Source organism: Amblyomma maculatum, chromosome 3, assembly GCF_055883805.1.
Source record: "Amblyomma maculatum isolate TAMU_Amacu chromosome 3, ASM5588380v1, whole genome shotgun sequence".
NCBI classification, from domain to species: Eukaryota; Metazoa; Arthropoda; class Arachnida; order Ixodida; family Ixodidae; genus Amblyomma; species Amblyomma maculatum.
Window position 1 is genome coordinate 161334803 of NC_139346.1, and position 22975 is coordinate 161357777.

The window sequence follows — 22975 nt, forward strand, 5'->3', positions numbered from 1 at the left end:
TACAATTGAGGGTAATGATCTGCTTCTAATGGCTGGCATTACCAAAATATGTACATATACCTTTTGCCAAGAGCTAGTGCATGAAATGATTTGGTAGTTGCTCGCAGTTGCGTATTTAGTGTAATGTTCAGCTGTCTTGTGGGTTTCACAAGGTCAGAGTATTATTTACTGTACATAACTCAGAATATGTACAGTGTTTACGAGGGGAAAATAAAATAAAACATCTATAGATGTCTATGACTTGTGCTTTCTACAGGCAGTGGCGAGAAGGGGAGGCAAGGATGCTATGTTGGAGATATTGAACAAGCTTCTCCAGCGGAATGATTTCTTGCATGACATGTAAGTGTTTCTTTGTTATAGCTTTTGTCACTTATGACTACAAATGCTCTACAGTACGCAGTGTAATTTGAACTGACCACATTTTTTAGTACTTTAACACGGGTGGGCTCGTGCCTAGGTGCAGGAGAATGTTGCCCCTCGTTTATTCTACCTTGTGCGGGGCATTTGAACCCTCACGTTTTATTAAGATGCGTTCACATGCTTAGCATTTCTTGCAGTGTAGGAGGAAGCAGTTAGGATAAATCTTGTGGCTTTTGAGCAGGCCTAAATATGGAACGTTACTTTAAAGGGACACAGAAAACAACTGCAGTCAAGCCCACTTATGACGAACCTGATGATTGCACTGATTGCGTTCTTTATATCCAAAGTTCGTAGTAAGTGCACTTCCCATAATATACTGACAAAAATACAAAGCCAATCAAGAACAGTGTTTATTTCTTAAAGCCTGTTATGTGTTTATGTGTTATGCCCTATCCTACTGTTTTCAAACCTGTCCAGGGCAGCCGTGCACTCCTCTCCAAAGCACCTGCTGCCTACAAACTGTTTCAGGGACGCGATATAACTAATCGCTGTTGATGCGCTGACAGCAACCAATGACAGATCAGCATCCTCAACACTTCCATCAGAGTCATGTGCTTCATGTTCTCGTACTTCATGCGCTATGGCTTCATCAGAGCACGGCTCTGCCATCTCGGTGTGATCGTCCTGCACCCCACGAGCTCATTCCCAGCAGCATCTGGTCCGGCCAGTTGCGCAACGGCGACGCATTCTCACTAAGTTACTTGTGTCACTCTCTTTTTGGCGAGAATGGTCTCACTTTGATTAGAACACAGTACCCTAACGATGCAAGCCAGCTTCTATTTGTCCTCAATGGTCCATTAGGAATGTCAGGGCATGTCTATACAGCTGTTGAAAGAGACTTAAATACTTTTTTTTTCTTCACTTCACAGTGTTCTTTATGTTACCACTATTTGTAGCATCTTTTGCATCTGGGATAATAACATTTAGAGGGCTAGAGCATGACTAAATGTGAATCGTCTGGAGAGGTATAAATTATGAGTACAACACAATGTTTAATGGGCTGGGCACTGGGAGTGTTTTATATGTTGTAATGGTGCTATATTTCTATGCTTTCTGGCATACTAACAGTGCTGAAAGAAAAGAAAGAAGCCTTTGAGAAAGCAATGGCAGCATTAAATGAAACTTATTGGGATCGTTGACCAAACCTGCGGGAGCATTGAAGAAACAAGTGCCTTCTTTGCTTACTTGCAGGTATAGTCTCAAGGCCACTGAAGTTGAGGTGAGGGAGCAACTATTGAAGCTATTGCCCAACATATCACAATGGGTGGAGACGTACATGACTGTGAGGCCCTCTGCAAGTCAAAAGCAGGAATTGTACGTGGCAGAGGTGCGGGACATTGAGGACAACTACTGGTGCCCTCGCCTTGGTGTTAAGGGTAAAGTGGACGCCACGGTGGAGGTAAAGATGCAAGATCGTAGCAGGTTGCTGCCACTGGAACTGAAGACTGGCAGGCACACTTTTTCCTCCGAGCACAAGGGGCAGGTAGGCCTCCTTTTGGATTGCAGTGCTGCAAAAAAAGAAGCTGTAACGTGATTGTTTGAGTATTAGCTCTGGTGTGACAGAAAAGAATTTTTTACTGACATGCTCTGTCCTTTTGTTAATTTTTTTTTGAGGAGGTGAATCTTCCAATCTGCAGCGACAACATAAAGTGAACTTCTTGTGAAACATAAACACAGCGGTGGCAGTTAAATTGTGTATTTGTTTGGACATGCTGGTAGAGCGCAGGAACTTGAACTTAAACAGTCATATGACAGTAGCAACACAAACCAGTTTTCACACTAAAGTGTTCAAAACTGGGTTTGCCCCTGAAAGGGCCCAGTAGGTTTTGAGGATGGTCTTCCAAGCATACACCTGTAAGAAACCTAGGCACTGTGCTCGGGGCGTTTGTATCGTCTTTGTTCAGCAAGGATTTTCAAACCAACCATCGCCCGCAGATGATGTGGACACCCCAGCCGCTAGGCCGTCTTTTGTCTCCGACCCTTCCTCCTCTCCACTTTGCCGCCTGCCAGGCAGGTGTGCTGCAGATATCATGGGCGCATAGCTGAAAACGACGAGCTTCTGGGAGGTGGCACTGCCTAGTTATGAATAGCAGTTGACTAAAAGTATGATTCACATACTGTGGTGCCATTTGCCTCGCAGGGCTGTTACTGTTGTTACTTGGAGACTATTAAGTAATTTAGCAAAAAAGCAGGAATGGTGCAATACGTTGTCACAGGGAAAATGGTGCAGGAAATGTTGGCAGGGAGTTTTGTCAATTCAAAGTAATAAACAGGGCGGTAATGTTTCAAGTGTAAATTCACAGGAAGGAGTAAACAGGAGAAACAAAGTGAATGGCAAACACAGTCAAAACTCGATTTAATGAAGATGTCCTTATTCCCCTCAGACGCCCATAGGGTCCAGTGCTTTGACTAACTCGAAATAACAAGCCCAATTTTGTGATCTGTCCCGAATCGGATCCAGGCTGCAGCGGCCGCCTTTCAGTGGAGACAAAAAGCAAGGTGCCTCCGTGTGCTCTGTGATGTCAGTGCACGTTGAAGAACACCAGATGTTCGAAATTTCCAGAGCCTTTCACTACGGCGTGTCTCATAGCTTGAGCCGCTTTGGGATGTTAAACACCATAACCAAGCCAAATCAAATTGAACCTGATGTGACCCGATTTAATGAACCTTTTTTTCAAAAAATATAGATGAAGTTTAAGTTTTTAGCCTGTATATTTGAATTTATTGAAATAGGTGATTGACAAATGCCTCACTCAATTCAACGAAGTTCCCTATTATACTGCAGTTTCTGTGTGCCTCACATAATTTCAACTCACTTGTGACAAAGCACCCGTTGCTCGGCAACCTGAAACTAAAACTGTGTGGCAGAAGAAATGCAATTAAAAATTTTTTACTGAGTGTAAGCAAAATTTCAGGGTGTGATCTGCATATACTAATGTCTTACACTTAATTCCAAAGCACACACCATAAAAAATGTCACGTTTCTACTCCTTTGTCAGGTTGATACCACAGACTGACCAACTCATTAGGGTTGAAGTCTGAGAATCTGGTCTGGCCATGAGTTTGTGGGTGCAGCTGATGTATTATGGGGGTGATTAAAGGTCACTCGAGTCTTGAGGTGGGCATAGATCAGCTGATGATGACAATGACGTGAATGATTTGCAGCGTAACCTCTCTCTTTGCCAGGTGATCCTCTATACCATGATGATGGCGGAGCGACTAGCTGCGGATGTGGAAGAGGGCCTCCTGTTGTACATCCGTGATGGGGTGGATATGCAGCGGGTGCCATCCAAGCATGCAGAGTGCAGGGACCTGCTTCAGAGACGCAATGAGCTAGCCTCCCATCTGGCTGATACGACAGGTGTCTTACCTGCCCCCATTGACAGCCAGCGCTTCTGTCCCAAGTGCCCCTACGCCACAACTTGCTCCATCCACAGAAGGTTCCTGATGAACCCTTTCTTTTTTTTTTTTGCTTTAAAGTGCAATTGGGATCAATATGTTATTGTCGGCATATGGTCAAAGTTTTAGAAAGTGGTGCCTTTAATCTTTTCAGGTGTTATTTTTGTTTCCATCAAATGCAGACATTTTTCCCTCAGAATAGTGTTCACCTTTTCAAAAACCAAAAAGTGGTTGACGGGTGCTTCCATGTTGGAGGCAGGGCTGTGCTTATAGCTCAAGGAAGAGCTGAGGATTACTTTCCCCAAACCTGCTCCACAGACCATTTGAATTTGTTTTTCCAAAGGTTGTGAAAAGGTCTATATCCAGGCCTCAACAAACATATTTTTCCTAGTTTTTTAGTTTGAAATATTGGTGGTGGATGTTTTACACGTGGATAAACAATTTCGTGTAATGTGTCATTATTAATTAAAATTTCAGCATCAAAACGCAGGACTTGTCGCAAAAACAGGCTAGGAATAGTTGCATCAGATTTGTTTTAAAAATCCTTCTTGTTTGAATCATAAAAAAAAAATTGCACTTTTGCTGATAAGAAAATTTTTCTGCATAAAATTGGTGGACAGTGCGTTATCCTGCTCCCTCTCCAGCTAAATAGTATTGGCTGCTTTCGCTGTGTGGCATATACAGTAAAAGCTCGTTAATTCAAATTCCACGGGGCCGCCAGGCCAGTTCGAATTAACCAAAATTCGAACTAATGAAAGTGAGCAAAAATGAAGGCGTTTGATGCCCGGAGGGCACGAAAAACATTTATTTAGCAAAAAAGTCTGTTATCATCTTCTGCTTCTTCTCTCTGAGGGCTACCATACTCACTCGGTCTTCTAGCATGCGAATGCGACGCAGGGAGTCTTCTTCCCCCTCTGATTATGTCTGTCTCTAAAGCGGTGAAACCATCCTTCGGAGGCGACAAAATCTTCCACATTCAAGTGCAGGGCGAAATCGGCCGCCTTCGCCATGATAATTGGGCCGCTCAGTGGAATGTCAGCGCTTCTCATTTCTTTCACCCACGTGATCACAGCGGTCTCAATTTCCGGATACTTGGCTAACCGAAGCCTTTTTCTGTTGCTGGCGAAATCTTCGGCTTCATAGGCATCCTCGATGGCCTTCCTATTTCGGACGTACGTCGACAACGTGCTTGGTGGAATCCCGCGCTTTTTCGCGATTTCCACTTTGCTGGCCTTCCGTTCATCCACCTCGCGTAAAATAGCCACTTTCTCCTTCACCGTCTTGGCACAGTATTTCCCACGCGAACACATCTCGCGGACACAAGCTCACAACAAGCGGCGTGCAAAACGAGGGCTCACGAAATGCAACACGAAACCGTGGTCGATAACACTAAAACGTCGTTCCTTGAAGGAGTCGCGGCAGGAAAGACTGTTTAGTACTTGTTCCAGCACCCTAGCGATGATGATGATGATGATGATGAGCGGCGCCCCGATGGTTGTGCCATCTATCATTCTGCCGTGAAAGCTTCCAACGATGGTTTTTAACAGCGCCGCTTGGCGGCGCGCAGTTCGAATTATGGGTGGCGGCGCCAATTTTTGAGTGAATTAACGAGCTGTTACGCGCATAGACTTCTATGCACTGCGGACCGGACCACGATGACTATTTCGAATTATCCAAAATTTCGAATTAACGAGTTGTGAATTAACGAGCTTTCACTGTATATAAAACCTTGCTAAATTCACCCGAAGAAGCACATATCTCTCAAATGCCACAGTTCAGTTCAGTCGTTCAGTCGTGTCCGACTCTTCGTGACCCTATGGATCATGTCACGCCACGCTTTCTGGTCTCTCACTATCTTCCTAACATCACATAACTTCATCTGCAGTGCCTCAAGGATGCCATCTAACCATCGCGTTCGCTGCCTACCCCTTTTCCGGCGACCCTCACATGTCACACATTTTCTCAAAAATGTTTGAGTTCCCTTTATATGCAGTTGTGTACAGAGAGCCATAAAGGGTTAAGCTGAGTGTTTACAAAAAAGCTGAAAATTGAGCAAGTTCATATATGTTCTTTTTTGAGAACCAGCAGGGCTCTTTGTAATGGACACAAAGATGCATATGTGATGAAGCACTTCAGCTTGTTACCTCCTCCGTTTTCATATTAGTGTCATTGTTTCTCGAAGATAGGCCAGATGTTTTCTTTTCTTTTTTTTTCTTTCTTTTTTTTTTTTGTTTTTTGCATGTTTAAATGAGGCAAGTATGTGTCACATTTTTCAATAACCAAAAAACAGTCTTCATTTTCGAGGAGTGAATGACATCGTGGGAAATATTTATTCTGCGAAATCAAATCTGCATTTACATCATTACAAATCAACTTTCCTCGAAAATCTACCCCTATAAAAAAAATAATAATGTCTTTCCTTCCTTGAGTATGTCAAACTGAAGATAACAGGGGGTTGTTGCGCACTGTTTTTTCAAACGAGGAGCTTATGAAAATGAAACCTGCGATAATGAGTAATTGAGCTGTGCAGAGAGGTGGCAGCATGAATCCTCATGGGAGTGTAGTGGTGACACTGCGTTAATGCAGTTTAGAGTCTCCCTGCATTAGGAGAAATCATTTTGAAAGAATGCTTAAACATCTCTTCAGAATTGGATGAGCTTCAGGTCTCAGTGTCTCAGTCAGTTTTAGATGAAGCATGCCAGGCTTGTAATGCATCAACATGATATTGGGAAAAACTATCTGATATTCTCCTCTTATTTTCAAAGAGAGCTGGAAAGAAAGATATCCAGGAAAATGTATGACCCAAACGGCCTGATTTTGGAAAAAAAAACTGTTGAGTGAGGTACAGGACGCGTTCAGTGACATTTTCACTTCATAGAAATGTGGATTAGTTTTTGCTGACATGAGATTTAATGTGAGGTGCCCTTTCTTGTTGTTGTTTTTGATGTTTTTAATTCTTGTAGCACTGAGTCAACACTGAGTCGGTTGTCCTATATCCATATGATCAGTGCGTGTGTGTGCGCATGCGCGCATGCATGCGTGTGTACGTGCGTGTGTGGGCAGGTTCGACCCATTTGTATGTTAGCACACGTGCAGCTGATCGCTGCATGGTATACACTACCACAGTTTGTTGGAAATTTTGAATGTAATAGCTGGAAAACCGTGTTGTCCAGAAATGTATCAACCAGAGAAAAATTTTACTCTATAGGAGACATGTACCGCCTGCAATTTTAAAGGTATGCACTGGGAACATCGTTGTGGTTTAAAATTTATGCATTATCTGTGTGCAAAGACATTGGTGCTTTCATGCACATTTTTCTTTGTAGCTAAAAAGTTTTCATGCAAATTTTTTTCTTGATATCCTCTTGGTGAGCATGTTGATGGAAACTAATAAGAACAGAAAGAGAATTTCTTCCACTAAATCTTGATACAGTGCTCTTTAGTATCAAGCATGCACTGTTAAAAACAAACAAAAAAAAAGATAGCCACACCACCCGGAAACTGCCGCCTTTCCCTTGGGCACGAAAATGTTAAGGGGGAAGATAGTGGCACTATTGTCATTACACAAGTTTTAAAAAGCCCTGCTGTGAAGTGCTTGAGTGTGAATTCGTCGCGCAAAGTATGTTTGCTTTTCAAGCATATAGCTGTAAGTTTGAAAACGTGTCAGACCTTCAGCGATTTTTATTTGCCTGAGCTATACAGAGTGTCAGAACGGACGTGAACGGGTGGTGTTGACATGCTTAACATCATTCCTATTATGTTTGTAATTTACGAGATGCAAACATAAGCTTCTTACGAATCTGCCCTTTGATTTGAGAAAGGTCTTTCCTTTCTCTTTTCTTTGTTCAGAAACTCAACTGAAGGAACAGATCCACAACCTGTAAAGCGGTCGCAACCAGAATTCGTGGAGGCAAGTATGAAGCACCTGACAACGGAACACACCCGTTACTTCCTTGAGTGGTGCTCTATGTTGGATGTGGAGATGCAACATGTGAAGCTTGATCTCCAGGACTGTTTTTGGGTGGAGGAGGCTGTGAAGAGGTAGGAGACTCAACTTTTCCTCTTTCTAGCAGGTTGGCCGGCGGCTTTGTGACAAAAAAAAAAAATCATTCTCAAAAAGTATTCGCTAGTCGAAGGCGAGGGGCAAGTGACAGGTAGTGTCAAATCCTCCATTTTTCGCACTATACTAGTACATATTCTTGCCTTGTAAATATTTAATTATCATCTAATGTGCTACGTTGTTTCCATTTGAATAAAATGGATTTTGGTAGTGACAGTTCATTAAGCACACTGTCAATTATTTTAAGTTCTAAAGCCACAGTTTCTCATTGTGTGCTTTGATCAGCATATAATAAGTACAGTGAAATGTTATCGATACGATCCCGCTTAATATGTTTTTCGGCATAATAAGTTTTTTTTTCTTTCCCGGCCGACGCCTTATAGAGGCAATGCATTTTCGCCTGGCTAATACGGTCATATTTCCTCAAAGGTTTGGATAATACGATTGCAAAAAAATTTGAAATATTTTTTGTGCTTTGATTTTCGGCACCGAGATTTCTAGCGGGATTCAACAGTAACTGCAGCTGAAAGCGAAACCTCAGATTTAGTGCCTGCTAAAGTTCAGGCAGTAGTGTGGCGGCCTCCTGGAGCAACGTTCGCAGGCTGCACGTTAAGCATGGTAATGATGATCGATTGCTGTTTTTTCTTCCATCTATCCCAAGACACAGTAAGCGAATTAGAATCGTGTGACCAAGAAGCAGCGATTGGCCCATTCGTTGACGACAAGGTACGCGGTGTAGGTAGACCGTCATTGTCAGTGCCATTTGTGTTGATTGTTTCGTGCATTCAGTTTTGCTTTCATGGTGCTTTTGACCCTTGCGTTTCACCATGTCTAGGAAGTGGAAAGCATTGTTGCTAAAAGAAAAACTCAACATCATTTCAAAAATCAATGAAAATCCACGGAAGAAACGTATGGACCTGGCACGTGAACTTTGTTACCAGTCTCCACGCTGAACACGATCGTCAGTAAGCGAGAGGAAATTTGAAAGAACATCCAAGTCTTTGGCGCTGGTGTGATTGAAAAAGGGGCACGCGGCATGGCAAAATGGAAGAGATCCTCTTGACATTGTTCAAGGAAGTAAGGGCGGCGAGCGTGAGCGTTGACGGCACTCTTCGCAAGGAAGCGGATGAGATTGCACTCCCCTTTGGCATCGACAATTTCAAGGCATCGGGTGGGTGGCTCCAGTATCAAAACACGGCATGGCCGGTTGTACAAGACCATTTCCGGCGAAGCGAAGTCTGCCAGCAAAGGTGAGGTCTCCAACTGGCTTTCGGCTGTGCCGGTGTTAATTTCGCAGTACCATCCAAAGGACGTCTTCAGTGCAGATGAAGCTGGATTGTTCATCAACCTTCAACCCGAGAAAAGTCTCGGCATTAAAAGGTGAGACATGTCAAGGAGGCAAAAAGTAAAGAAAGAGTGAATGTATCGTTGTACTGCAACATAGAAAGGACTGAAAACCTTAAGCCTACAGTCATTGGGAAGTTTTGGAAGCTGCGCTGCTTCTCTCATAACCCACGCCTTCCTGTCATTTACAAGGAAAAACGGTAGGCATGGGTAGCTGGAGCCTTTTTCACAGAGTTGCTTACCCTTCTGGACGCCCGGATGCATTCTGAGAACCATAAATTCTTCTCTTTCTCGGCAATTGTGCTGTGCACCCTGCTGATACTTTTTGGCTGCAGAAAGTCAAAGTTATCTTCTTGTCGCCCAGCTGCACCACTCACTTGCAACCTCTTGAGGCAGGCATAATAAAAAAATGTTGTTTCACTTTAGGAGCTTATTAGTGCGATGTTTCTTGGCAAAAACCAACCGGAAAGACGCAAGCCTGAAGGTGGACCTTCTTGATGCCATTCATTTTCTGGCTATAGGATCGCGTCCAACTGGAAACAATTTCCAATTGCTTCGAGCAGTGTGGCTTTTAGGATACAGGAAACGACGGCAACGAGATTGACATCCTGGATTGGATTGATCTCAACGTAGGCGTATCTCTTTAAGAATTTGCATTGGCGGAGGACCAACTGGCGTCATGCAAATTACGCAGTGTTCAAGATATCAAGACACGGGAGACTAGAAGTGATCATCAGCCATTGTCTACTGAAGATGCACTCGAAACTTTGGATGCGCTTCGTGGCTTTGTCACGTGTGCAGGACTGAGTGATGAATCCACGAGTTTCAAAAAAGCTTGCTGCATGACATCGAAAAACAAGAAACCGGCACAAAGTGACGGTTTATTTTAAACCGCATTAATAAAGGCAAGTTTTGTGCCAAGTATGTATGTATTTATTTGCAGCCTTTTGGAGCCTGTTTGGATAACACAATTTTCGGATACAATGTTTTTATTTTCAGTGCCCCTGAGAATTGCGTCAATGAGATTGCACTGTTAATAAGCTTGTCTTTGATCAAGTAGCTGACTCGGTTTGGGTGGTTATAATTTCTGAGTAACAAAAAGATTTGGCATCAAGTGATTTGCATTAACTTGAGATGATCGTGGTTAATTCATGGACGCTTGTCATCTAAAGATTACTTGCTCTACTTGGTTCATTTCAGGGAAGCCAGGGGTCTCTGTTTCAGCAATGTGCAGCTTGTGCCAACCCATGAGAACTGTCCTGTCAACGTGGATGGGCAGACTGCCTTTCAGCACTCGTTTCAGAGAAAAACACTGTATGACAGGCAGGGTGCTGACACATCTTTGCCAGCGAGCAGCTTCACAAGTTGCTTTGGCCTTGGTGTGGGCGATCGCATTGTCGTCAGTGAACAAGGAAGCCTGACTTGTGTTGCGGTGTCTGTGGGCACTGTGACTGCTGTGAGTGACAGCGAAGTAGCCGTGGAGCTAGACAGGCAAGTGCTCCATGTCATTCTTGCTTTTCTCACTTCAGTTTATGTATCCACATAGCATCACTGCTGCCGGTTAGAAGCAACGAGGTAGCCGGAAGACATGAACATGGAGTTTGGGTTTTTGAAAATGCAGTTTGTGTGTGCTCACACACGTACCATAGAGTTCTTTTTGGTCGTAGTGTCATAAATGCGTATGCAGGAGCAGAGTCCTTAAATCCAATTTTTTCATCCATTTCATCCATCGCGTTCGGCCGCATGCCTCGTGTTATGAGCTTCACTATGCCCGACGGCGTAATAGCTCATCTTTCGGAACCGTCGCAGCCAACAGCGGCTATGGGCGCAATTGCATGTGAAGGAGGTCTAGTAATGTTTCTGCATTCAAGAACTGAAATGTCGTGCCATTGTTAAAAAACGGCGGTGGCCGAGTCTTTTCGCTACTCCTTCGCAGCCGACGCAGCTGGCGTCGGCTGCAGAGGCGTAGCAAGGACACTCGGCAGAATCATGCAGACGTCTCAGTGCACACCTCTAGGACTCACATTTTATGTTTCCTGTTGCTGCTTCTGTGTGTTTAGAATGTTAAATTAGGACTCATTGGAAAATGCCCCTGAAAGCTGTTTTCGTGTCTGCGACAGCATTCCAGCGCATCATGGGGCTTGCAGTCCAGCAGAACCAAAATGTGAGGGCTAACTAAGCGGGCTATGCATCGTCATGAACGCAGAGCTTTGTGTGGCATTTCACAATCATTGCCTTGTCTTCAGGCATCGTGAGGGAGCATGAAAGGTGTAATTCCATTAGGTTTGCTTTCAGGTTGCTGTTTATTCATTTGTTTCACAAGTTGATTTGTTGCACTTTGCTAGTGCCTTGCCTTTCAGCTAATAAACACCTGACCTCGCCCCTCCAGCAAGGAGGTGCTCCACCTGACTGTGCATTAAAGCTTTCAGTAAACTGCCTTTCCATATGAGAATTAAGTCAAGCAGCGGTAGTTAACCATGGCCATTCTCTAAAGAAGTGTACGCTCTTGACTAGGGCCTTCGCAATCACCATGGAAGTGATGGGAGCATTTCTCCTTGAGTTACGATTGTCGCTGCAGCTAGGGGGGCAACAGCACTGATCACTTCTCACCTGCGTTTGCAATGGTGGCTGGTGTTCATCTGGTTAGTGGTGAGTGTAGCACAGAAATGAAAGAAAAGTTCCGCATGAAAGGAAAGTTTTACAACAAAATTTGGCCGTTAGAACTATCAAAAAGGCGGATCAGTCTTGTTTGTTATAAGTGTGATGAGCATTTGACAGATATTGCGGTATTAAAAGCAGAAGGTGGTGTACTGATCCATTCCTTGCAAATGTCCTAATGTATATCAGACTGACAAGTGCTTGCAGTAAGCTTCGCTAATGAGAGATTGACATGGTTGCATTATTTATGCAGCTTAACATAACGAAGCGGGTCAGGCTATGAGGGATGCCGTAATGAAGGGATTCGGAAATTTCGACCACTTGGGGTTCTTCAACGTGAACTGGCATCACAAAGTCTACGAGTGCCTTGCTTTTTGCCTCCATCCGTGGCTGCCATGGTCGCGATCGAACACAAAAAAAGTTGGAACTCTGAAATTTCAAGTTCGGGCTCCTAGGTACCACTCCTTAAAAACGTCCAGAATTTTAATTGCCAGAAAATTTCAGTTTTCTTGACACAAAGGGAGATCTTTAACAGTTTTTATATTCTGTAATAAGCTTGTTAACAGTTGCTGTGAAACCTAGCCTAATTTCTGCGGACGCCAAATTTTTGCATTTCTGTTTCTTTTTAGTTGCATATAATCACGCGAAAAATTGCTCTTGTGTATAACATGGGTTAAAACAGACGATTGGGCAAGTTAGTAATTCATGAGTGCAGGCAACACAAAAATGACAGGGACGTAGAAAGGACACAAATGAGCACTGATTTTCATCTGAACCTTTATTACTTGTCCTGTTAAAATATATACAGTGGGCACAACCAATAGAAGAAAACATGATGAAAAGCACGTGAATACATACATGCTATCTACAGCTGAGGGTGACAACAGCGACGTCATTGCCTTGAGTCCAAAAACCCTAACACAAGCGTCATCTAACCTCGCGATTTCAGCAGCTTCTAAAATTTCTTGGGTTAGCAGGTTATGGTGTCTCTTTATCATTCTCATTTGGGTGAAGTGTGGCATGCACTTATTACAGTCCCTGCAGTGAATGCCCAGGTGCTCTTTCACTGCTTCGTAAACATTGTTGTGATGCTCTTTGAGGTGCTCATTGAGGCGTCGTTCTGTTTGCCCGATATATTGTTTGCCACACGAAAGCGGAATTGATTACACAACGCCTTCCCGACAGGGCACAACTTTTCTCGTCTCCGGTAACCGTCAGACACCATTCGTCTGTGACAGAAAGTAGTCCGCTGCTACAGCTTTTTTCTTACCTGAATAAAAAGCTGAGAATCTTACAAGAAATTATAAGCCCAGTCATTTCGATGCCGCTGGCCTGTTTGGTATGGTCAAATGTCAAAAGCTGATTTCATTTGCTGTTCAGCAACTGGTGTTCCTTTCTTTTCTTTTTTTAAGGTGTATCATGGTGGCCTCAACCGTAATGTGGTGGCATGTGGTGGCCTCAACCGTGATGGGTGTATTTCTTTGGAGGCTTTAGGATAAAAGGCACGGTGATGTATTGTGCGGCAAGACTCTTGCCACAGACGAGCTGCTCTTGAAAGGTGGCGAACTAATGGCGGTTGATGCGTTCATAGCAAAAGCTGTACCCCTCCTCCCGTTTCTGAACTTCCCTGCTGTAGGCTATACTTACATGGAATAGTGGGTACTCTTTTAAAAAGATATTGAGTTTTGGAGGAGGAATATATTTTTGTTTGTTTACAGCTCTCCTCATTTGTGCAGAGTTGTTTACTTTCGATTTCTTGGTAAAGTGTTGTTGTTTACTCATGTAGTAAACCTACTACATCTGTCATTGCTGTGTTTGTCACGAGACTTAATCCATGTATAATAAATAGCCTTTCGTATGACTGAATATGTTCTGAATGTAAGCATATTCAAATTAAAGGGGAGAGTTCACTGTATTGGTGAACAGAGTTTTGAGTGTGAAAACATTTTTGTTCTTCACTCGGAATCTGTGCATTGCCATGAACTCTCATTGATGACGCTTTTACAATGAAACTGGTGACGATTGAGATTTTGGACCCTTATTTAAGCTTCAGAATCTTGATTGCCGTGCAAAGACTTCAGGTGGCATATAATTCTGCACACCGTTTAGCACCTGTCAGAAAGCACACCATAGTGTATAGCTTTGTGTTTGTGCAGAATTTAGGGGTAGGATTTGCTGACGTCAGTATATATTCGAAGGCTCATGCGATTGCGCAGTCATGCATAGTTGAGCCCATGCGCACGCAGGATAACATATCTGCATATTTTATTGCACAGATGGTAAATATCAGGCGTTAATTATGCGACCACTGTATAAACCTTGATGTGTAAAATATATGAGGACTTACGGGATGCAGTTTATGTGGGTGGGGGGAGAGCGCATAGTCTCCTTGTGCATGAACGGCAGTAGTAGAAGCGGAAAAATGAGGCGGTGGCTGGCGACCTCCTGTAGGTGGGGCGGAAGGTCGAGATGGACATACCCCTTTGGAAAGGCCATAAGAAGAAGCGTGCGCCGAGACTGTCTGTGGTTAAATTTCTTTTCACTGTCAACAGTTTCTATCAAAGGAATGTGAACAAGGTATTAGCGTACAAAATAAAGATTATTGCTATCAGTACTTCCATGTACATACATGATCCCTGCTTCCTTATTTAATGCATGGCAGGCCTACAAGTATTACAAATAATGCTGATGATAGGCGAAAAAACAAAATTTTTGGAATATTTCTGCTTCTCCTCATAGGTGTGTTTTGCAGAATAACTTTATTTTCAACTATGTGTATTTTCAAAATTATATTCGAAAGCATGTACACTGCCTGCATCTAGAAATTTTTTATTCGAGCACCTTAAACAAATTTGCCTTTTTCTCACCGTGTTTTGCAGGAAGTTTCACCTTTTATGCAAGTTGGCAGTGTTTTAAAAATATCTAATTTTTTTTCACTCTCAGTTTTAATATTTGAATTTGCTTCACACCCAGAATTTCGCTATTCACACAACTCTAGTCCGGATGTTATTGGTTGTGATCCCAGGCTGTAAGCAGCGATACTTTCATAAACACTCTGGAAAAAAAAACTCTTTTCTATGTGTGCCCTGCTAGAACCACTTTTTGTTTTCAGAAATATGCATTCCCATGAAGAGTGGAAGAAAAAGACGTTCCGCATCGACAAGATGTTCTCGTCGGCTTCTTTCACCATCAGCTATTCCAACCTGGCAAGGTTAATGAGCGCTGAGTCTGTCTCCGACAGGCTGAGGTCATTGGTGATTGATCGAACCATGCCTTCATACAAAAAGTCACTGGCCAAGGAAATTGCCGTGGCATGTCATGCTGTGCTCAAGCCCCTCAACAACTTTCAGCGGCGGGCCATTCTCAAGTTTTTGATGAGCGACGACTACGTCCTTTTCAAGGGAATGCCAGGAACAGGTGAGATTGGCCCTTTCATGTGCTTTCATTGCGACAGCAAAGTGTGGATGGGACAGGACGATGTGTGATAGAGGTGAATAGAAAAGTACAGTGGACGCCCAATAAACGAAACTCGGTTAAATGAAAATTTCGGATAAACGGAATTAAGTAGCTTTATTTGGTTGAATTCCTATGCCAACACAGTAAAATTATTCGGTTAATTGAAACACCGCTTATTTCTTACCCTCGGTTAAACGGCACAAAAGCTGAACATTCGGAATCTGACCAGCGAATATGTTCTCGCACATGGCAACAGTAATCTCACAACCATGAACAAATACTTCACAGCCAGAACTACAGCTGAGGCAAGCCAATCCAGTAGCCATCGTTGTTGCCGCCGTGCCGGATCGTCGTGTCGTGTGTCGTCCCGGTTCTCTGCGTTAGGCCTACACGAGGTCAATGCTTGGTCGTGATGGAGAACGTTCAGAAACAACCACACAAAGCGCTCTCGCTTGAGAAGAAATCACAAGTTCTTTAAGAGCTTGAGCGAAGCGGCCTGTCGAAAACAGAAGTTGCGAAGAAGTTCGACATCCCGAAGTCAACGCTGTCACGGATATTGAAGAACAAGGCCGCTATACAAGGAGCTGTGAAGACTGGGACTTTTGCTTCAAGCCGAATGCGGATGAGGACAACGCCGCATAAGGAATTAGAAAAGGTTTTCTTTTTATGGTTTAAGCGTGCGCGGAGCACTAATTTTCCGATAAGCGGTCCCATTCTGGAGCAAGAGGCGCGGGAGATAGCCCTGCACCTAGGAGCCGACAACTTCAGCGCCAGCGATGGATGGCTCAGCCGTTTTAAAAAGCGCCATGGCCTAGTTTATAAGACAATCTCCGGTGAAAGTGCTTCCATGGACAAAGACTTGTGCGCCGACTGGCAACAGGGGCCACTGCAGGATATTTTAAGCAGCCATGAGCCACGAGACGTGTTCAACATTGATGAGATGGCCCTTTTCTATAAAGCACTTCCATCTAAGACACTGGCCTACAAAGGCGAAGCCTGCACTGGTGGGAAGCGCAGTAAGGAGCGCATTACTGTGCTCGTGGGCGCGAACATGGCAGGGGACGAGAAACTGAAACTGCTGGTAGTCTGGAAGGCAAAGCACCCACGTTGCTTTAAAGGAACACGAAGTCTTCCTGTGACGTACACTGCCAATAGTAAAGCGTGGATGACAATGGCAATTTTTGAGAACTGGCTGCAAGAGGAAGATGCAAGGTTTACTAAGCAGGGCAGGAAAGTTGTTTTCATTGTCGATAATTGCCCTGCCCATGGCCAAGTGGAAGGACTGAAGTCCATCAGCCTCGAGTTTCTGCCTGCCAATGCAACTGCATTGGTACAAACTATGGATCAGGGGGTGATACACAAAGTCAATTACCGCCGCCAGCTGCTCCACCGCATGCTGCTTTGTGCCGACAGTGGCAAGGACTACAGCATTGACTTGCTGTCGGCGATACATATCTTGGGCCGTGCCTGGGAACAAGTGCAGGCGACAACAGTGCAGAGGTGCTTCCACCATGCAGGCTTCAAAGCTCATAAACCATTACCTCATGAAGAGGCTAGTGCTACCGATACAGAAGCTGTAGAAGCCGACCAGTCCTCCTCCTCCAGTGACGAGTGTGAGGACCCTGAGCTAAGTGCAGTGCCAGACAGGGCAGCTAAAGATGCTGTTGCACTTCTGCAACACTACTTTGAACATGAGGGGTGTGTTGAATTTCTGCCAAGCTTGTCGAGTATGCACACTTACTTCGTTAAAAAGCAATTGAAGAATGTTAAGCAAACTAAGATTGATTCATTTTTTTCTTTGCATCCACAACAGTAAGGCTTGGAACAATTTGAAGAAAGTTTTGCATCACGAAATATGTGTACTTTGCTTAAATGAAACTTCTGATAAATGGAACACTTTCTGAATCCCCTTCAAGTTCCGTTTAAGAGGAGTCCACTGTACAGATGAAAAGGTTGGTTTATTGTATTGACCGCAGTCTTCTTGCCGCCTTGCAGCTCATTTTCTTTTGTCATTTTTTTCTTTTATGTATATATACCAACTGTCACAATGCTAAACTGTGACTGTAATACGCTTCTGTCGGTTCAGTTGCTCACTTATTTGGGCTAAAATTCGGCGCACAGATAGCATACAACGGTCTGTCGTTTTTAATACAGTTTATGTGAAGTATACTTGTCTAGTTCAATCAGAATTTATTCGAAATCCACGTCGTCTGCAGCATTGGCGACCCAAACGAAGGCTTCCAGTGGGTTGCCAACACTGCAGATTTTAATGAATTCTGATGAAATCAAGCAAGAATATCATACAAATTGGTATTAAAAATTATAACAGTTGTATGCTGTCTATGTGCCAAATTTCAGCACAAATAATCTAGTGATTAAACTGATAAATCATATTACGGTTGGTGTTTAGCTGTGCAACACTCATTAATGCATTTTACAAAATGGACCGTTTGTTGTTGGCCTTTTCTTCTGCACTCTTTTGTAAGACAAACACATGGGCATGGCTTCTGTTTTGATCAGTTGAAATAACATGCAGTGTAATTTGCGGGAGCACTTGGCAAGCTTTTAGATATATGACCTCAACAGCTGGCCTTAACACCACCAAATGGCTTTCCTTTCAGGCAAGACAACCACCATTGCAGCCCTGGTTCAAGCACTGGTATTACTCAAGAAGCGTGTCCTGTTGTCAAGCTATACACACAGCGGAGTGGACAGCGTTTTACTAAAGCTGAAGTCTCGTGGTGTGCCTTTTGTACGACTGGGTGCAACTAACAAGGCCCACCCAAGCCTCAAAGAGCACAGCGCCAGCAACCTGACTGCGTCCATCACGACTACTCAGGAACTGCAGCAGTTTTATGAGAGCCAAGTAAGGCTTGTGCAATCACTACTCTTGTTAGATAGGCCTGTTTGCGAGTTTGGCCGTGCCGCGGTGGTGTGGTTGTTAGGGTGCTCAAATGCTGGGCCCAAGGATGTGAGTTCGATCGATCCCGGCAACGGCAGCCATGTTTTGATGCAGGTGAAACTCAAGGCATGCCTGTGCTGTGCACGTTAAAGAATCCCAGGTGGTAGAAACTACCAGAACTCTAGTGTGGCATTCTTCATAACTGATGCCACCTTGGGGTATTAAACTTCATATACCATAACATATACCATACTTGGTCAAGTCTGTTCATTTCTGCTGTGAAACACTGTCTGGGAAAGAATATCAATTGCTCATTTGGTGCAAGTAGAAGTAACAAGCAGTAATTTCCAGTGTCTGATGCATGAGCAAACATTCCTTTTCAGGAAGAATTGAACTAACAGCTGCGCCATTTGCACCATTTTGATATGAATACAATTTTCTGTGTCATGCTGTGCCAAAAGCAATAAATTGACCAAAATTGTGCTGACGAGTCAAAAAGGCTAGGCTAGCGCAACGCAATTTTTCTTTCTCCACATATCGCGGCTTCCAGGGGTGTTTACATGTTTGAAATGGTTTGCTATAGTGATTGCTATCCCATTTACACCACACTTATCATATGTACACGATCAGTGTGAATATTCGGAAATTGCAAGATTTTTTTGTCCCTGAACTTGTGGCTAGCTATCACGGATTCCAAATGGTATTCACTGGTTGCTACATTTCACAAAAGTTACTTATTTTAGAGAATTAGCTCTACTGCTCACAGTCATCAAAGTCATTTTATGCCACGATTTGACCTTGGACTACAGCCATTGCTAGCCAGCTGCCATGGAGAGGAGTGGAAAGGGTAGTCTATGGAGCCTCCATATGAACTTGTTCTTAGGGGGGTGCAAAGGAAAGGCGCAGTGTTTGTCACACTTCTGGGTGGACACCTGAGCTGTGCCATAAGTGAAGGAAGGTGGGAGTAAAATAAGAAAGAGCTGCCATGTTGGAGGGCTCCAGAATAATTTCGACCACCTGGGGATCTTTAACCTACACTAACATTGCATCATCAGAACAAGAATTCGAACTAGAGAGCCTTCATACAAATGCTGTTCTTAGGGTGGTGGCAACTTGTATAGGAGTGACACAAGTGGACCAGTTGCGGGTAGTGGCCAATAATTTAGTGGCCTGCTGCCATTTTTCAGAGCTCTCCAGTATGGCAGCTCTTTCTTATTTCAGTCCCTCCTTTCTCCCTTCCTTTAGAGCATGGTCACGAAGAGTCGGACACGACTGAACGAACTGAACTGAACTGAACTCAGATGTCCACCCATAAATGTGACAGATACTGTGCCTTTCCTTTCTTCAAGGCTGATTTACAAGCTCATTAATAAGCACATCAACCACAGTAGACAGCTGTTTACTGCAATGATCAAGGCTATAGTCGTAATCGTTATAGTGTGAAAGAAATAATGAAATAAATAGACATTGAAACCAGTCTTGTGGCTCATAACAACAGAGCTATCGCTCAACATTTGGTCCAGCAGTGTTTGGGCCATGGCGCAGTCAATGAGTGGTGATGAACGGCAAAGAATTTTACGGTAAATCCTTCTATGCTTTAGTGTACTCAAAAAACACGAAGTTATGTTTAAGGTCCTGCGTCACAGGTTTCAATCAGAGGTAGAGCCTGAGAATGTCTAAGGAAACAATTGCACATCATCACTCGTCTCCTTAGCACTACTAATGTTGATGGGAAGGTATATGCGCAGAAAAGACGATCACGAGAGAAGAGGAAACAGGACGGGACAAGCTCCTGTCTCCTCTTCTCTCTTGATAGTCTTTTTTGCGTACATACCTTCCCATCATGAACCAACTCACTCAACAATGTATCCTGCTGAATTACTAATGTGCAAAATCTGTGGTCAGGCAAGTGCATGTTCTTTAGCTCTTTCTCTTCAGTCACTGTGCATCTGCTCATCATTATATCGAAGTGAATGTATACACACGTGTACAGATGTACATACACACTCAACAATAATTCCTGCTGAATGAGAAGGAAGCAAAATTTTAAAGTTGGCACATACGATCACTAAAAGAGCAAGTATCACGCTGCTGTTGTAGTAGCCGGGCTGGTATTCTGCTTTGACTAATTGCCCTGTTGACCAGCCACACCTAGATTTTTATTCGAGTTCCAAGTTTTGTTCTAAAACAAAGAACCTTGTGGTCTGCCACTTTGGTGAAGTTTGCCTGATCAGTGCAACGGCTCACCTGCATCTTACTGCTCATTGTATTGGTTGCGCTGCCTTCTTCATGCAGCCTGTCGTGGCATGCACCTGCCTAGGATCAGCTCAGGGCCCACTTCGGAGGCTGCGCTTCGATGCCTGCATTGTGGACGAGGCTTCGCAGGCCTTGCAGCCTGCCTGCCTGGGCCCCCTCTTTCTGGCCCACTCCTTTGTTCTTGTTGGAGACACACAGCAGCTGCCACCCGTGGTGCAGAGTGATGATGCCAGGTCGGTAGCACTCGGATGTGCGCTGGAGGCAGTGTTTTATTGCATGCAACTCGAACCAAACTTCCAAGGCAGGGCACTGAACACAGGTGATGTTGATGGCATATTTCCAGTAGCTTTGTTGAGGGCGATTTTGTGTTTTGCTTAGGTAGCTAAAGGACTGTGACTCAGATATTATATGGGGATTAGGTTGGCCCAGTGCAAGACAGAGATAATCGGAAGTCGGTTGGAGAGGATTTCGTCGGGGAGTGGACATGCGGTGATGCCTCGTGCAAATTACCACTTGAGCATCTCCTTCTGAGCCTCTAATGGAAATATAGCACAGCTCTATCCTTTGACAGAGTACTGCTGCATGCTGAAGCATGGTGTAGGTTTTATTACTCCCCCAATTTTGTACGTACCTCACTAACAGGAAGGAGGATCTGCGAGTTCCGTGAATATGATCATGTTTGCAGCATTGCATTGTCTTGAGTTGAGTTCTTGGGCCATAAGGAGTACACAGTGAATAGAGTGCAGTATTACTGTCATTTGGGATCATGACATGTTCAGGATTACAGGAGTTGGGCAAGAGGCTCTATGCTGGCATTTCCACAGCTGTTCTGTTGAGCTGGGCAGTAGGTGGAGGTTTACAATGAATGTTTACCAACTCGCCCAACAAAGTATCTTGGTGAAGTGGAGGTAGCACAGCCCACCAGCTATAAGATAAACATTGTTTTGGAGCTTGAGCTACAATATTGAACTAAATTGCTTCATAATTTACTTAGCCGCAAGATTCTGACAGTGTTTGCCTATAGTACCCAGCACATGCAGGTTGGCCAGACTGCCGGCATTAGCCACATATTTTCATGTGTGAACACTCGTGAGAAACAGTTCTCCTTTTGTTTGCGTGCAAGAGAGAGCTATTGGTAGGGATCGTAGGTAGGTGCTTCTTCATGAACGCACAGCACAGCAAAAGGACTGCATAGGAGGTGGATAGGCGGTTGATTGGATTGTTGTGTGTGGGTTGCTTAGTGTTTTCGATAATTCGAGCTCACTTAATTTGAGCTTTTGGTGCTTTCTAATTGATGCTTTGGTTGCACCAACATCAGGTGTATATAAAAACTGTACTTAGATGGAAGTTTACTAAATGTGAACAAGTTTTCACTCCCCTTCAAGTTGAAATTATAATTAGGCTTCCTTTTAATGGCACTGTGGCATTCGATACCACGATGTGGCAAACACAATTTTTTTTCAAGAGCTGGCACCATGAATAATGCTGAGAACTTCTATTTATGCTGCGTAATCTCTCATTGTCCCTAGGAAGAAGGGCATGGATGTCAGCCTGTTTGCCAGGCTGGAACGACCGGAAAACACCGTTGTGCTTCCTGTTCAGTACCGGATGAACAGGTACGTAGGATTCATTTATTTCAAGGTACTATCTACTAGCATCCTCATTCTCCGGAAATTTACTGGAGTTTGAGAGCTGTGAATATGTCCACATTTCAGTTTGCAATAAATGATAACCAGCTGAGTATTCTGATTTAATCTTCAAATGTCTATATTTAGGTTCATTATTTTTTTTGAGCTCCGAATACCAGAAATCTAATGGCCTTGACCAGTCTACTTCAGCATTGTGTCTGGACTGAGCCCATGGGAACTAGAGATAGGGATGCGGACGTGGCTATTGTGGCAGGCGGAGATACACATTGAATAAAGGGCTTCTTCCACACGCGAAGCACGTGTGCGTGATTAGGATGTCGACAGCACTGTATTCATGGCCGACACCTTGAGCACAAAGGCATTGCATAAAACACTACAGGCACTGTTTTAGTTTTGCTGGCTGCTTTGTTTAAGGCTTTTTCTTTTCATTCCCTCCTTCCCCCCCTTCCCCCTTTTCCCTATGCTAATGTAAAAACATTAGTACTGTGTAGTACTGAGGGCCACGGCTTCTACATTTTTTTGTGTGCATAATTTAGTTGTATGACATACATGTTGGGACTTTGTCTTTGTTTGCAAAAATGTCAGAGCTGTGTGAATAACAAAACTTAGCGTTCAAAGCAAATTAGAATATTAAAAACTGGGTGCGAATCAATTTGAATATATTTTTTAACATGTTTCAAATACTGCCAAGTTCAATTACAGATGAAACCTCCTGCTAGTCATAGCTAGAAAGGTGCAAACTTATTACAGGTATGCAAATATCAAATTTTTGGATGCAAAGCAAGGAAAGGCGCTGCCAGAAAGCGCAGCTGGATGGCTTGCAAAACTGAC

The 22975-nt window shown here is 43.7% G+C and overlaps 1 protein-coding gene across 2 annotated transcripts in view; it reads left to right on the top strand.

The window, feature by feature from the left end:
* The window catches only part of LOC146196661 (DNA replication ATP-dependent helicase/nuclease DNA2-like), a 49636-nt gene that overhangs the window by 17302 nt on the left and 9359 nt on the right, over positions 1 to 22975 (top strand). For both annotated transcript variants that reach the window (XM_084598430.1, XM_084598429.1), the window contains 9 exons: positions 257 to 339; positions 1612 to 1903; positions 3607 to 3860; positions 7669 to 7860; positions 10424 to 10714; positions 14994 to 15298; positions 17959 to 18203; positions 20535 to 20728; positions 22025 to 22111. In XM_084598430.1, coding sequence (XP_084454556.1) covers positions 257 to 339; positions 1612 to 1903; positions 3607 to 3860; positions 7669 to 7860; positions 10424 to 10714; positions 14994 to 15298; positions 17959 to 18203; positions 20535 to 20728; positions 22025 to 22111 — 1943 coding nt within the window. The remainder of the gene's footprint in view (positions 1 to 256; positions 340 to 1611; positions 1904 to 3606; positions 3861 to 7668; positions 7861 to 10423; positions 10715 to 14993; positions 15299 to 17958; positions 18204 to 20534; positions 20729 to 22024; positions 22112 to 22975) is intronic.